A 15,246-nucleotide genomic window follows, 5' to 3' on the forward strand; every position below is an offset into this window, starting at 1 on the left:
ATTGAAAGCCTTTGAATATAAAGCTTTTGCCATGAAATCTGCAATAATAAAGGTATGCTGCACAAAGATGTTTCTTTACTTTTGTCTTAATGACATTTCTCAGTAATAAAGACATATGTACATTTAGGTTTGGCTGGTAAACCATATTTTAATTAATAAAATTTTGCATAAAATGCTATCTTACAGAATTGCACTATCAAGATGTGCTTATGGTAAATAGAGCAAGAAAAGAAAAACACATTGAAAAGTTCTGTATGTGAAGAGGGCAAAGATCAAATATGGAACTTAATTTTTTTAAAAATCAACAACCAAATGGCTCTGTACAAAAAAAAGCAAACTTATGTACAAAATGCTACAGAGACTACATACATTTTGATAATCTCAATCCTTTACCCATGAGAAATGCAGTAGAAGCTTTGCCATCTATAAGGTGCTGAAGAAACCAAATCTGAATTTTTATTTTTATAAAGCCATAGTTATTATCATCCTGTGGCTTAATTTAATTTGCTGTTTATGCTTACCTTTGCTTATGGAAAACATATGTTTTCAAATACTTGTTTCATTCAGGAAGAAAAAACAAAACCACCTCTAAAATGTATCAGTTTTAATATTTGTGACGTTTTCTTCTGTACTAAATTTTTAGCAAGAATGTGTTACTCAGGTTTTGTTAACATACATATATATAAATATATAGTGAAATAAATCAGTACATGATACTTGTGAATATTTTTCAGGTGGCTATGTTAGAAAAAAAAACCCAACAAACAACAACCCCAGCAACCCTTTGCACTAACACTGTTTACTTCTGGCTTCTTAAAATTCTTGTGATATGAAAACCATTAACCTCTCAAATTTCACGTTGCTTACTATTACAACATTTTGATTACAACCATTTAATGCCAGACATGAGTAGCAAGTTATTACGGCCTATTCTTGTATCATTGTCTGCCTCTTCATTAAATCCTCTTTCCTAAGGTTTTATGCCTCTTGCACTTTTTACCTTTTAACAGAAAACACTACAGCTTTATCAGGGAAAAAAGAAAAAAAGGTTTAGCCAATATCATTGCACCTGTTCAGAACACTTGCAGTTCTTCTATTTTTCACTACGCTTGCTTGAGATTTTACAATCACTGTGCATATGTTACAACACACGAGTGCAGGCAAAAAAATCTGTAGTATAATTTGTCATACATTGTAAACCAGTACAATAGGCAAACCTGTGATACGGCAAAGTGAAAGCAACAAATGCTGCCAAGCTAATAAGAATGTGGAAACTCAAACACTTCTTAAAAAAAAAAAAAGTAAACAGCAACTTCCCCCTGTATTACATGCATGCTGAAAAAATCCCATCAGACATCGTGACAGTATGACAAATGTTGAAACCAAGAACAGTTTCTCTCCCTCCATACTCCCCCCCATGGCAATTTGTGTACCTGTCATCAGGCTTTTCCTACTGTGTTTCAAATGAAAAGACTTTAAAGCATGGAGTATTTAAAAGTTGAAACGATTCCTCTTGTTTCAGAAAAGCTCAGTTATTCACGTCCCGGTCGTTGCTGTAATACTGCTGGCACGGTTTGGCGGATGGGATGGGATGAGGATGAACTAGATGGCCTCTATTTGAGACTGCAAGCGAGAAAACAGAAGGCCAGCGTAGTAGCATGTTTTCTAGCAGCTTTATGCAGATGTGTTGCAGAGATGCAGCATAAATAAGTAGGAAAAAAAAATCACAGCCTCTTGACATAGTTTCCAGGGAAAGTACCAAAGAATTTGGTTCTTCTTGAGGTTCCTGAAATTAGAAGCAATAAATGAAAGATGGGAATAACAACAGGAAATTGCTATGTAAGCAAGGCCTTTAAATTTTTATGTTTAATATTGCAGAAAAAGAAGTATCTACAGTTCTTTATAATATAGTCTCAAAAAGTTATTCTGAATTTCATTTGGGAGTTGTGAATTTTAACAAATTGTAACTGCAGGAAGGAAAAAGCAAATGAAGGGTCATATTTGATTAAATTGTTAAGCCTGATTAAAATCTGTGCTAAAATTTTGCCTTGGTACATAGAAATCACTTAATTTCAACAACATCAAGTCTATTTAAATAATTTGAAATTTGAAATGCTGAGGACTGGTCAGATGACTAAGTTAGCCATTGTGTGCATGAGTTTATGGAATGATTAAGCCACCTTAAGTATGCCTAGTTATGAAGTCTCTGTTTGGTAATACTTGGTTCTCACAAGTAGTCAATGCTGTAATTGTGACTAAGTTTTCTGCTACCTGGTCTTTATGAAAAGAGCAGTAATACAGAGCCCATTTAGTGTCACGTGAGAATGACAACACTGCTGTACGTGTCAAACTGTGTCTATCAATCCCAAAAGACACGTGAAAAATCACCCACTAATTTCAGTGGATTTTGGTTGGGATTTTCCCTGGTAAGGCCAGGTACAGGCTTATTAAAAGGGCAGCAAAGATAAGGAAAAAAAAAGAAAAAAGCAACCAAATTAAAACATACCCACAAACCATCCATCATCACATTTTTCCATCACATCAATGACATCTCCCTCTCTGAGCTCCAATTCATCTTCGTTCCTAGGAGTATAGTTATATAGAGCCTGAAACCTTAAATAGGACAAATGATGCATTTTAAAAAGAAGTAAGAGTCTTTGCACCTTTGCTGAAGTAAAGGAGCTGGTTTAAACATTAACTAATAAGTAACGCTTGCAAATATAGGGGAAAAGATTTATTTTGCCTGGTGGACTTTAGGGCTAGGTATGTATTACAGTAAATAAATAAAGCTTTATCGGAAAGGTAACTCATCAGATACTAAAGACTGGGGACCCAAGGCAAGCCTGATGGCTCCTCAACCAGTTTATTTAATCAGTTGCTTTGAACACAGAATTCTGGTTTGGTTTTCTTTTAAGCATTATTTTATAGTTGAATCACCCAAATGGCAGACCTCTGGAGGGGAGTCTGTAGATGTGCTATCCTCTTAACCCACCACGATCAGCACCTAAAACTGTGGCTCTGCCTTTAAGCTCTGGAAAGCTGATCCCAGTGTGTGCATTCTCCGCCCCAGCAGAGTAAAGTGCCACACAGCAGAAGCAAGGCCTGGCATCTGGCAGTCGGCGGAGACGTGTGCCCAGGAGAGTGGCTCACACACACTGCCACTGTGATGGGGAACCTCCCTGCGCTCCGCAGTGGCAACTGCCAAGGCCAGCCTTGGCTCTGATAGGAGCTCTGCATGCAAAAGAGGTGCCTGCCTCTGTGGGGAAGGTGGAGGGTAATTGCTCTTTGGAAACATACAGCTGCAACCCCTTCCCTGGTCAAAACTGCCTCTGATATATTTATATATATAAAATGAATATATATATATATAAAATGAATATATATATGAAAAAAAATTCTCTCAGTGAGGGGAAAGGCTTGAATCAAATCAAGGGACATAAGGATGGAAACTCAACCAGTATTCAGCACTGACTTGTACCTCCACCCTGGCAATGGGCTGCAGATTGAAGGAAGTGAGGTGGATAAAAGGAAAGAGGCATGACATTACTCAATCTATTATCCTTCATTCCTTGTCAGCTTTTAATTGAGTTTCTTGGCACTGAAAAAAAGACAATAAACTCTTAATAGGGGGAACTGAATGTGCTTGGGCTCACAGCCCACGGGAAGATTGCTGCAAAAGCCCACAAGTCCTGCAGAGTCATAATCTGCCTCTTTTTCTCACCATCTGTATGCCAGCTATGACTGACTCCATGTAAAGGAGCAGGGCACAACTGCAGAAGTTATACAAAGGAAATAGTTTTAATTTCAAAATATTAAAACAAAACATAATACCCTCTTAACAACAGTTTGCTGGCTTTAAAACCTTAATGCTATTACACTTCCCCCAGTAAAAACAAAATAACTCCCCCTTTATGTGTTGATGATGAATATTTGCGTTAGTTCTTTATCACTCAGGCAAAGTTTCTATGGCTCAAATGAGATGTTTATTTCAGGAAAATTGCTGGCTCCTGAGAGTCCAATCTGGAAATCCTATATACACACTGGTGCTAGGCTTAGTGTAATGATAGTCTTCTTGAATAAACTACACTGTTCACATTGCTGGTTCAGGGGGGGAAAAACAAAACAAAACAAAAAAACCAAAAAATAAAGACACTGTTCCAAGAAAAAAATGATTTTAACGTAATTTCTCATGACTGGCAGTCCTCAAATCTGAAAAGTCTAATTTTATATTTTAATCACACTAACAAAATGGAACAGGACTGGTTATTTAAGCAATTACCTCTGATAATTTGTGAAGCAGGAGTAAGAACAAACTGTGCAAAAAAATTAAACAGCAATAACATTTTCTGTCATGCTTATTATTCCAGTAGAGCAGAGCTATGATGATATTCCAAAACTGATTAAATGCAGCTTCCAAACGCACAAGGGTTGCAGATATGTGTCATGAATAGGATTCCTGCCAATCACTTACTCAAATACAGCAACAAGAACTTCCCAATTAGCACTCTTTGTACTTTAGAAATCTAATCTTAGTAATTTCTAGATAATCCATTTCAATAACTCCTTTGTAGTAATTTTATTCTCTCTTTGCTAATCATCTAAGAATATCCTGAATATGAAAACTCTACTACCATTTACAACACTAACAGACTATGTATTCAAGACAAAGAATGGTTGGCAATTTAAATATATTACTATTTTTAATTTTAGGAATAAGTAACTTCAGTCATGAACTACTGAAGCTATATTGAACAAATTTAATTAGATAGTTATTGCTTACAAAACAAGAGTTAGGTGCTTCAGTATGCTCAAGAATACCAACAGGAGCTTGTGGTTTTAGTGAGATTGAAACTAAAATGTTTGATTTTCATCATATATTATCTGTAGTATAGTTATTCAGTAACTTTTTGTCCTTTTCTTCTCTCTTGCCATTTCTTCAAGTGACTAACAGGTAAACATTTAAATATTTTTAGATGCTAAGCCTTAGTTACATTTAGGAGAATTCATCTAATAGGGCATACTCTAAAGTGTTCTGATGCTAGAGGAAGAATAGCTACTGGTTTCAATAGTCACTGAAGCAGGACCTGAGTGCAAGACTGAAAAAGAAAAAAAAAGAAAAAAGGCAAAACAATCTTGCATCGAACTTGCATTTTAACGTAGCCTTACATGCTGTGCATGTTTTATCCCAAGTGCTTACATTGTTTGTGAAAATAAAAGTTGAGATCTAGGTTCTTCTCCAGTTTTCAGAAAGGCTTTCTTGTATCTAATTTTTAAATTGCATGTGTAAATTACACCAAAAAGTGTGAGCCTGTGTTCGTGTAATCAACATTATCAAGTTATTTTTTCCCCCCCTCTGTTCACATCCAGAACTGTTTCTGAATAATTTGTGTTGCATCAGTAAAGCAGATGAGTTGAATCAATATTAAATCTTTAATTTGCATTCTGCTGAGATGTAAAAATTGAGAGAATAAAAAAAGTAAAACTTTATTTTTGCAAAATTATGATCCTTTTTAAGTATAAATGATGGACAACTGTAGTTGGCATGTCTGTCTGAGTTTGCTGTAAATTAAACAACTAAGGCTTTGCCCTCTGGGACCTTCTTGGATAACTTCCTATGTCATGCAGTTATCTGTAAATTTCTGAAATCTCTTCATAATTGTACTTGGCAGGTTAACAAATTATTTGACGATGTGCTAGCTATTGCTTGAATGTTAGCTTTTGGTTTAGTAGACAAGAAGTATACTTACGGTTCCCCCCCACTTTGTATGTTTTCATGAGCAAGCACAGGGCGCTGTGGCTGAAATGAAATTATTTGAAATGTAATAAAGATTTATAGTCTAAAGTCCAAATAGTTGGAAAGGGGCATGATACATCGTTGCTTGAGAGGTCATATTCTACCTTGCGTAAAACAACACCCTCCCCCCTCCCCACCTCCAACTCACAATAAATTCTTAAGAGACAGGGCAAGCAGCAAAACCTTGGCAGGCTTAAAGATCTGATTTTTAGGGGACATAATAAAAACTAAAACAAAACTGTGAACTTTATCAACAGTCCATTCAATTTATAGTGCAGTAGAAAGTTGGAATAGAACCCTGCTGCCTCTTCACTGTGAAACAGAAATAGCATTAGAAAAATCTGATGAACATTATGCATTCCTGGGATGAAGTATATTTTTAGATAAGCAGAAATAAAGTCTCCTGTATGTAATGGCAGAATTTTGAATATTTATAGACAAACATACCAATTTACATTACACACGCAGAGTACTAACTTGGCAGGCATAACATGCTATGCTTTAATGCTGTTTTATCTCAAGGGAGAGAACAAAGCCATGCAGGCTGTTGGGAGGCAAAGAGCATATAGAATTTTTGAAAGAATACATGTAATTGCGTGAAAAGAACAGTTAACACTTTTACTTCAGAGGAAAAAGTAGTTTGTATTTCCAGTGCAAAGCTTTATGAAAGGAACTATTTTCCTTCTTAATGGAGCATTACCCACCACTAATATACAATAAATCTGGATGCAATGGAAATGAAAAATATTAACCTTCTACAGAAACCATATCCTTTTTAGAAATACATTGACTTCTACCCATTAGAATCTGGCTGGGGCCAGAAACAGCGCAGGAGCAGCTGCTTGGGAGAGCTCTTGATGTGAGCAGTTATCATGCTCTCTTGACTGAGGATGCCCTGTGGTTGTGCTGTAGAGACTGACAGTCTGATGCAAGTCTGGGAACTGTATCTGTTTTGGGAGTGTGGATGTCAAACACAGCTCATAGCACTTTCTTTCATAAATTGACTAGACTGTAACCTGGTCTTGAAGAAATTGAATTTGTCTTATTGCTCCATGGTTGTCTCTTTCCCAGGTTTGACTATTTCAGTTCATCCTGCTTCAGTTTACTCTTGAAGATGACACAGTCTTCCATGAGAGAAGGCTGTGGTAAACAACCTACAGCCTGATGATATCAATTGAATGTTAAAAAAGCAGTATGTCCCCGCCCCCAACATCTCCAGGTGAAGTTGAAGTAGTTAAATTTATTTTCATTGTGTTTGTATGTGTACATGCAGAAAATATTGTGAACAGTCTGTACTTAATTTTTACAGTCTGTAGAGTATGATTTTAAAAACACGCCTAAAGATGCAGGCAGGTAGATTAGAGAATTTTTATTCATAGTAATGACAGCTGGGTGGGAGAGAGGTTTTCCAAGTCCAAAAAAAAAATTGTTTATACTCTTTGACTCTCTTCTCTCCCTCATCTAACTCTTCTCTGCCAGTGTACAGGAAAGATGGATAATTTTTACTGAAGAATCCAATACTAAAGATTGCAAATTACATAGTTCTCAGTAAATGCCCTTCAACAGTTGGCTTTTCAAGCAAGAAGAGAATATTCCACCGAGGAGATTGCTTCGTATTTCGATTGGAATCTGACCTTACTCTCTGCTAGTCTTTCATCAGGTCCGTAACTGAGCTGAATGCCAAAGATAGTCAGAGATGCAAGAGAACTCAACTGAGGTTAAGGATTTTTCTTGCAAACAGTTAAACTCAATGTCCTAAATAGTACTGTAAATTATTTAAACATACACCAAGCCAGGAAGAAATAAGGTAGGTCAGTATTTTCTTCTTCTGTATATGCTTGAATGCTTTAAAATGTTTTATTGCTAGTTAATTACTGTAGTAACAGATGCTAGAAAACTGAGGTGAGTGAAGATTTTAAACTATGTTATTGCAGCAGAGAAAACTTTGATGGAATTAGAATCTGGGAGAGCTAGGGTGAAGTAATCTATGCTATGTCTGAACAGGGGGACCTTGGAGCTTTTTCTCTATCTGAATGCATTCCTCAATAGTACCCCAGCTGTCATCAAGCAGCTTTCTCCCCATTTTAAATCTCATTCCCATATACAATGGCATTGGCTAGAATGGGGACTGTTACAAGGTCTGGCTAATTGTGCTCAAGAGCTATCACGAAATGCATCACCCTATGGGTAGCTCTTGGTGCTTAGGATTTTGTAGTTTCCAACTATGGCTCAAGTTCACTACACTATCCTGTTTCCTGGGAAAAAAATGTTTCCCGAAAAACCATTAAAAAGTCAATGTCCCAGTTGTATACACGATTTTCATGCATGATAGATATGTGCTTGCATATAATAGTTCTGTATAGTCCTGAACATACAAATTAGGTGTACAATTTGTGCTCTTGTAGTTTTAGAATTAAAGAAATAAATGCACTAAATGTTGTCTAATACAGTCCTCTCAATATCTTGATTACAGGCCATTTGTTTGGAGTAACACATAAAATTAAAATAGGGCTTTATCCCTTTTTTTTTGTGGATCATATTCCCTGTTTGACTTTCTTTGGGATGGTGTTGATCTGCTACTACAAGAATCCTGGCTGTCCTGTGATTGAATTCTCTCTCTTTAGTAATGAAGCAGACACTGTCCCTCATACCTGTTAGCAAACAGGGGCCTGCCAAAAAGCCAAGACTTTGAAAAAGTTACACAAACCTGTATATCTTAAAATTCAAATTTTAAAAAGGGAATCACCAGAAAGACAATAACCTAAAAATCAGCAGCAACGGCATGGAAAACAGTTCATCCCATTACCAGTTTTAAGAGCTAAATGTTAAAAAACCAATGTAAAGAATAATTTAGTCCTAAACTGAAAGTAAAACATAACCCATAAATTCTCATTCTCATATAGCTAAGGTTGGGTTTTTTGTTGTAATTTATATCATCTTTTTGAGTGAAACACATGCAATCTGACTTTCTGGAGAGGTAAAATGGTTACAGTTATGTTACTGTTATACTAGAGCTATGAAGGGAAAGGCTAAAGAGTATGACAGTCTGGAATAACAGTGCTTGGATAAAGAGGACCATATTGAGTGAACATAATGTAGTAGCAACAAAACATTTTGAAAAGAAGGACACATTCAAAAACAAGAATTCAGCCCATATATGTGTAGTGAAGTATAAATTCTTGACTCTTTGAAGCTGGAGTTCTAATAAACTAGAAATGCTTTGAAACAGAGGAGTGATTTAGGAAAAAAAACAGGCTAAATTTAAAGAATTTTGTTCTCTTACATCTTGTAGCACTGGAAATACTGTGCAGTTCTGCTGAGATGCGATACACTAATGGATTTATAAAGTAAGTTTTTGGCACACACAGACCTGTTGGCTTTACCCAGACATAGCACAGAAGCACAACAGGACGAAAACATGGCATACTGATAGGGTTAAGACACTTGGGCAAAAGCAAAATGCTGAAAGACTAGACACTGAGCTAATTTTCTATGGAAATACTGTTACTGCACACTGGGCATCCAGTACCATACCCTGTGTGAATAGCTGTGACCTCTGACAGGTGAGCTGCAGGACCTCTTAGTCATCACTGGGCTACGAGGAGGTTTACCCATAACAAATATCTCTCTCTTTAAATTAGCCTAGAAAAACCACAAAAACTGTGTCAAGTGAGAACTTAAGAATGAGGCACCATGGCATTTTTGTTGCTTCATTCATACATGCAAACTGGACATGCTTTTCTTGATAACAAAAAGCAATTGTATTACAGGTGGAAATAACGGTACTATTAGTATACAGTGTTTTCATTGTTGCCATTGTCTTTTTTTCCAAGGGTTTGCAGCTCTGGCACATGCCCTTATATATTACAGTTAAAAGATTAATCACACACAGTGTATGCAGTTGCAGTAAGAATGGTTATTGCAGGTGTACCCACTGAAGTAGCTCAATAATACAGGAGTTCTCACCAGCACAGAGCAGAAATACTATCTTAGAAATACCAATGGTGAATGTTGTACTCCCTTGCTGTTAAACAGATTTTAAATTTGCATTTAGAAAGCAAGTAAATACTTGATGGAAACTAATTTAAGGAAAAATCCCCACTTTGTTAACTATAAATCAGTTAAATATTTGTCAGAATTCAGCCCTTAAGGGGTGTGTGTGCAGCAAATGTGCATTCTTGGGCTGGGGGGAGCGAGGGGGAAATGTGAGAGGAGTGGAGTGCTGACATGGAAAACCTTTTCTTTGGTATTTGTGACTGTTTGCCGGTAGAATGTGTCAAGACAGAAGAACAGCCCCCTCTTAGGAGCTGAGAGGCTGAATAACAAAAAAAAAAAGGATACCAAGGGAGGCCAAAGAGGCAGGAAAACATCACTATTCCTGCTTGGAAAATGTCTTCAGAGCTCTTCCTTTGGAGGACACACCCCTGCCACCAACATGGAGCAAAGTGACACTTCCCATCCATAGCTCCATGTATTCTATTGCCCAAATACCTGGTCATGCTTTAGATTTGAGCTACATTCCAAATACCTACATATGCATATGTGTATATATATGCTTTTACATCAACAAAAATTACTGAAGTATCATATACAATTTCAAGACTCTCTGAAGAGCCTCCCTTCACTTGTGATATTCGAGTCCTGGAAATGTCTCATGTTCTTTCTGCTGTAGCAGTTGAGAGGAGACTTTAATAATGCACAACGCGCACAAAGAGAAGAGGATAGGAACTGGCCTTCCTTCTCGTCCAGTCTGTAGACTAAATAGCAAGAAATGATGACAGCCAAAACCTGGCTACACTTACTTTAATGCAATGCTCTGTCCTGGCGATGGAGTCGGTGTTAACTGCTGAAAAAAATGTGCTTACCCTTGGGAGGAAATAAATCTCTCTCATTTTGGAGATACTGTGCAAAAAAATCTGTTGTTGGTAAGAGTGTATCTAATAATTTCAACAATTTTCAAATAGATAAGTCTATGCTGATTAAGTTTATAAAAGAATCTGTTCCCTAGACTTAAAAACAATCCAAATTTGAAATGGTTTGAAAAAAAGAGCCGGAACTCTGTAACAGCCCCCTAGACCTCTAGTTCTTCTCATTACTCAGAAGAGTAACGTGTCTGCAAGATGGAGTCAGCTCCCTTGGTTACTTAGTGTCTTGCTTCCTGCCATGCCCAGGGAAGAGCAGTACACTGTCTAGGCGGTTCCCAGGCGCAGACCTTTTAACTCACAAACCCCATATTCCTTCTATTTATTTTCAGCTGGAATTAACATACCTTGCTCAAACAAGGGCAAGGCATATCAGGGTTACCTGAAAAGAATTTCAGTGTAGATGAATTTTCTTAATTTTGTTGGTTGGGCTTAGCAAATGTATCCATCAAAAGCGCTGCACAACTGATACATTATTCAAAGTTGCAGAAACAGATTCAATACTGTGCTTTACCCCTCCTTTGAGGTGAAACATACCTAAGCCCAGGACAGATTCATGCCCTGGAAAGAACCCTTATGTCTCTTCCCTACTTCAGAAAACAACAGATCTGGTAGACGCCAAGACTTTAAGTCCACTATGTCTGGGTTTTCCATGAACACACACTGTAAGACATGGCAGATTTTTTTAAAGTATTTTTTGACATAGATGGAATTATCACCTTTTCTAGGATAGTTTCTCAAACTTTTTACATTCGTTTTTTTTCCTTTTCCTGAGCAAATGAACTCTCTGGAGCACTGGAAACTGACTTTGGGTCTAAACTGCACTGGGAATTGACTTTGTTTATCTAGAGCAACTTTCCAAGTTTCATTTTTCTGCCACAGAGCTGCAATGCTGACGCAAAGTGTAGTCTTGAAGAGGGAATAATCTCTGTCCAGTTCTTGGCTGAAGGAATTGGTATTTAGAACGTGACCCTCTGCAGTGGTGCTTTACTGTGAAATTTATGACTCCTCCCGGGCTTTGGTTTGAAATTGAAAACACTTTTAAACTACAATTGTACCTGGTTTCTGCATGCTTGAATATCATTCAGTTTCTTTCAATTAAATAAGAGTTACTGATATCCTGGTGTGAACTTGAAATGGAGTTGAAGGCTTTCTGCTTTCCTGTCGCTGGTATCTCCTTAAGCTATTTCATTGTATCATAATGGTTATAGTTTTACCTTCTGTTTCATATGAAGAAGGCTTATCTTAATACTCTATAGACTATGTTATTTAATATTAGTAAAGATGTATTGTATTAACAATACATCTGAAAAGTTCAAACTCAGTGTTAGCCTTGCAGTTATTTAATATACATGAAGATTTGCAACAATCCATACTCAAGCAGTGTAGTTACCTTTACCTTTGGTGAGTCTTTCTCCTGCTGAGGTAAGGGTTTACAAGGGAGAGGAGGTGAGAGGGAAGCAGTAGAGGGGGATGTTGTAGGAACAGTGTGAGAAGTTGGTGCCTCAGCAGAGTGAAATGGAAGTTTAGAAGAAAGGTGGAAAGGAGGATCAGAGTCTCCTGATGTTCCCACAAAAAGTAGAGCTGGCTTAAATTATTAAGAAAAATGAGAAGCTATAAAACCAGCTGTGAAGGACATAAAATGCTCAATAAGGAGCCATGTAACTAACATGAACAGTCAGAAATGTGATGCTAATTTTATTAGCATCCTCAGAAAATCAAAACAAGTAGCTATTTGTGGAAGTAGATTTCACATCTATTCTTATGGTTTTCTCCTGTGTTTTTAGGTCAAGTAAAGGTAGAGTCAGCCTGAAAAATCTAACTAACTAGTTTCACATTTGGCCTAAAACATATTGTCCCAAGTATCTGATTTAGATGTTTGCATGCGCCAGCCTGAACAGTTTGTTGAAATAAATGCTGGACGGCAAAAATCTGTTCTAAAACTTTGCCTAGAAACCACACAAACTGTGTAGCAATATTGTGGCATTTAATGGGTAGCACACATTTGGGATGGTTCAGTGTTATACTGTCCCAGAGATGAACTGGGGGAAGCATTTGTTTAACTGCCAAACATAATCTGATCTGTTATTATTAGTCACATTCTTGTAACAGAGTCTACTATAAATATATCAGTTGGTGAAGTGACACATGTGAAGTACAAACTGCTGAGTCTCTGCAGGAGGCATTTCCCTCCATCTGAAGGCTGCTGATAGGATTTGCTTGCTGGGGCCGCTGGCTCAAAAGGGGTGGCATGTACAAGGCCAGTGAGGAAAATGGTTCACTGGCTTTTCGCATCAGAAGCTCGATGGCAGCTCACAAGAACAGAAAGGAAAGGACCAGCAGAATTGATACACCAAAGAACTTACAATGGTGTATACACCTCCTTCTGAGAAGGGACTAGTCCCTAACACTGACAATTTTTATCCAATGCAATAGTATAAAACTGTGCCTGTGCACAATACAAATGTAAACACAAGAAAAGGCAGAGAATAATTGTACTGAATAAGCTATCTGGACACAGAAGCCAGGTTTTTCAGTAATTAAAATACCTTATCAATATTCAGTGAAGTGTATCCTTCATAACATACCATGGAGTCTCCTCCACTTGCTATTGGGAATTCTAAATTGTCATGTTCCAGATCCTCCTCTATGTAGAGTCTTGTCAGTTCTTCTGTTGTGTCTTGTGCTTCTCTGTAGAAATCTGATTCTTGAGGCTTTGCCTGATGCCCTATATTAACTGACAGATCTGCAGTACAGATTTCCTCTTTGTTTTCAGCAGCCGCAGTTAGCACTTTGGAGATGGAGCCACCTTCATGTGGCGAAGAGATGTTACAGATAGCGCCAGCATTTTCACCTTTTCTTGTAGTATTTGACAAATCTCCAGGTATTGCAATAACTGAAGAGTCAAGTGTACCTCTCAAGTCTTTATCTTTTCCTGGTTTGGTATTGCTGCTGGTATGTTTATATGCTATGTCATGAGATGAGCTGGCTGAAGATGAGACAGAGGTAGATACAAGAAAGGGCAGAGGAAGAGCTGCAGGAGAGCTGAGAGAGACCTCTGTATGTGGAATAAAGTGATCATCCTTAACTTGGTGAATGCCATTACCTGGGAAGATTGCTACAGATTGGGATGTTGTTAATGCCAAAGAATTGAGTTCTTCTAAGTCACAAAGAAAACTGTCTGGAAACGGTGGAGGAGGTAAGATGCGCACGCTTGAAGGTGAAAAACCAACAGTCCTTGAAAACCAGTCGCTATTGGCAGCCTGGAGAATCTTTTGATCAGTGTGTAACCAAGAAGAGGAAGGGTGTCTGGAAAGTGGGGACAGCGCTTGGGAAGGCAACTTCAAAAATAAGAAAAACATGGGAATTTAAATAAATAAGCATTACAGAGAACTGGGATATGAGTAGACTGGAAAAGAAAAATGTCTTTGCCATCATCTGGATTATAGGGTATCATTTCAGTGAGCATGGGAGTCTGAAATCGTTACTACATGAATCAGAACAGCAGGAAAGACATTTGAAAAATGAAACTGTATCAGGTTCTGGCTTGGGGCTTAAATGTCAAACATTAAGACAGATCTGAATCATTACCGTCATGAAGGCGACCTGCATTTGGTCTGCTAAAGTTACGGTGCTTACGGTGCTCTGTTAGTGAGCCTGTCACGGGTTATTAAATCATACAATTAATATTAATGTAATTTTCCCTGAACCATTACTGTTATTTTGAGAATAGTATTTTCAGAAGTACACATCAGGTGTCATTACGTATTTCTTTTAAACTGGAACAACCAAGGTGATTTCTAGTTATCCCAATGTTACTGCTACTACTTTTTCTTAGTGCTTCTGCGTACATACTTAAGAAACATCTTTAATACATTGCATACTTTTATTAAGGCATGAGCAGCTACAGAATGCATTTTTCTTCAAAAGTAATCCTATTAATTCAAAATTACATCAACATTTGTGAAAGGTACATTCAATTCTAATTGAATGTAGGCAGTCCACAATGCTTTTAGAATAGTGACAGCATAGTACACAGCAGTATATTTTGAGTACTGTTACATGATATTGATTGAAGTATCCTTCTGGTAAAAGAAATGTCCTTTTGTAAGAATGAGAGACTGGTGAGTCATACGTACACAGCATCAGTGGATATCCATTGCTTCAGTAAATACTGAAAATGTATTTTTGTTACTATTAATCCTCAAAATTGAATGAAAAATATTTTTATCTCATTGTTAGAATTAGCCAGAGTAAGTAGATGTACATGTCTAAGTTATCTGGACAACTTTAGACTTTAAGTATTACTCTAGAAAAGGAAAATAATTTCAGAAGGCTAAATTAATGTTGCAGAATAGGAAGGTTAATTTACTTACCTTCTGCTTGAGTTTTCTTGATGCAAATAGCTTTATTTTATAGTTAGACAAACCTTTGTTATAGAGTCTCATATACCAAAGTAAACAGTCTATAGACTGATACAATGCTGTCTGCAATGCTGTCTGCTGAAACAGAGCTAGCCTGTTACAAGCA

The 15,246-nt window shown here is 37.2% G+C and overlaps 1 protein-coding gene across 1 annotated transcript in view; it reads right to left on the reverse strand.

The window, feature by feature from the left end:
* Nucleotides 1-1,407: 1,407 nt before the first annotated feature.
* SORBS2 (sorbin and SH3 domain containing 2) overlaps nucleotides 1,408-15,246 on the reverse strand; it is a 55,598-nt gene continuing 41,759 nt past the window's right edge. Inside the window, exons 13-15 of the mRNA XM_010075995.1 lie at nucleotides 5,748-5,797; nucleotides 2,507-2,613; nucleotides 1,408-1,786 (exon numbers count right to left, since the gene is read on the reverse strand). Coding sequence (XP_010074297.1) covers nucleotides 1,725-1,786; nucleotides 2,507-2,613; nucleotides 5,748-5,797 — 219 coding nt within the window. The 3' untranslated portion in view covers nucleotides 1,408-1,724. The remainder of the gene's footprint in view (nucleotides 1,787-2,506; nucleotides 2,614-5,747; nucleotides 5,798-15,246) is intronic.

The sequence above is a fragment of the Pterocles gutturalis genome, unplaced genomic scaffold, assembly GCF_000699245.1.
Source record: "Pterocles gutturalis isolate BGI_N339 unplaced genomic scaffold, ASM69924v1 scaffold6578, whole genome shotgun sequence".
NCBI lineage: Eukaryota > Metazoa > Chordata > Aves > Pterocliformes > Pteroclidae > Pterocles > Pterocles gutturalis.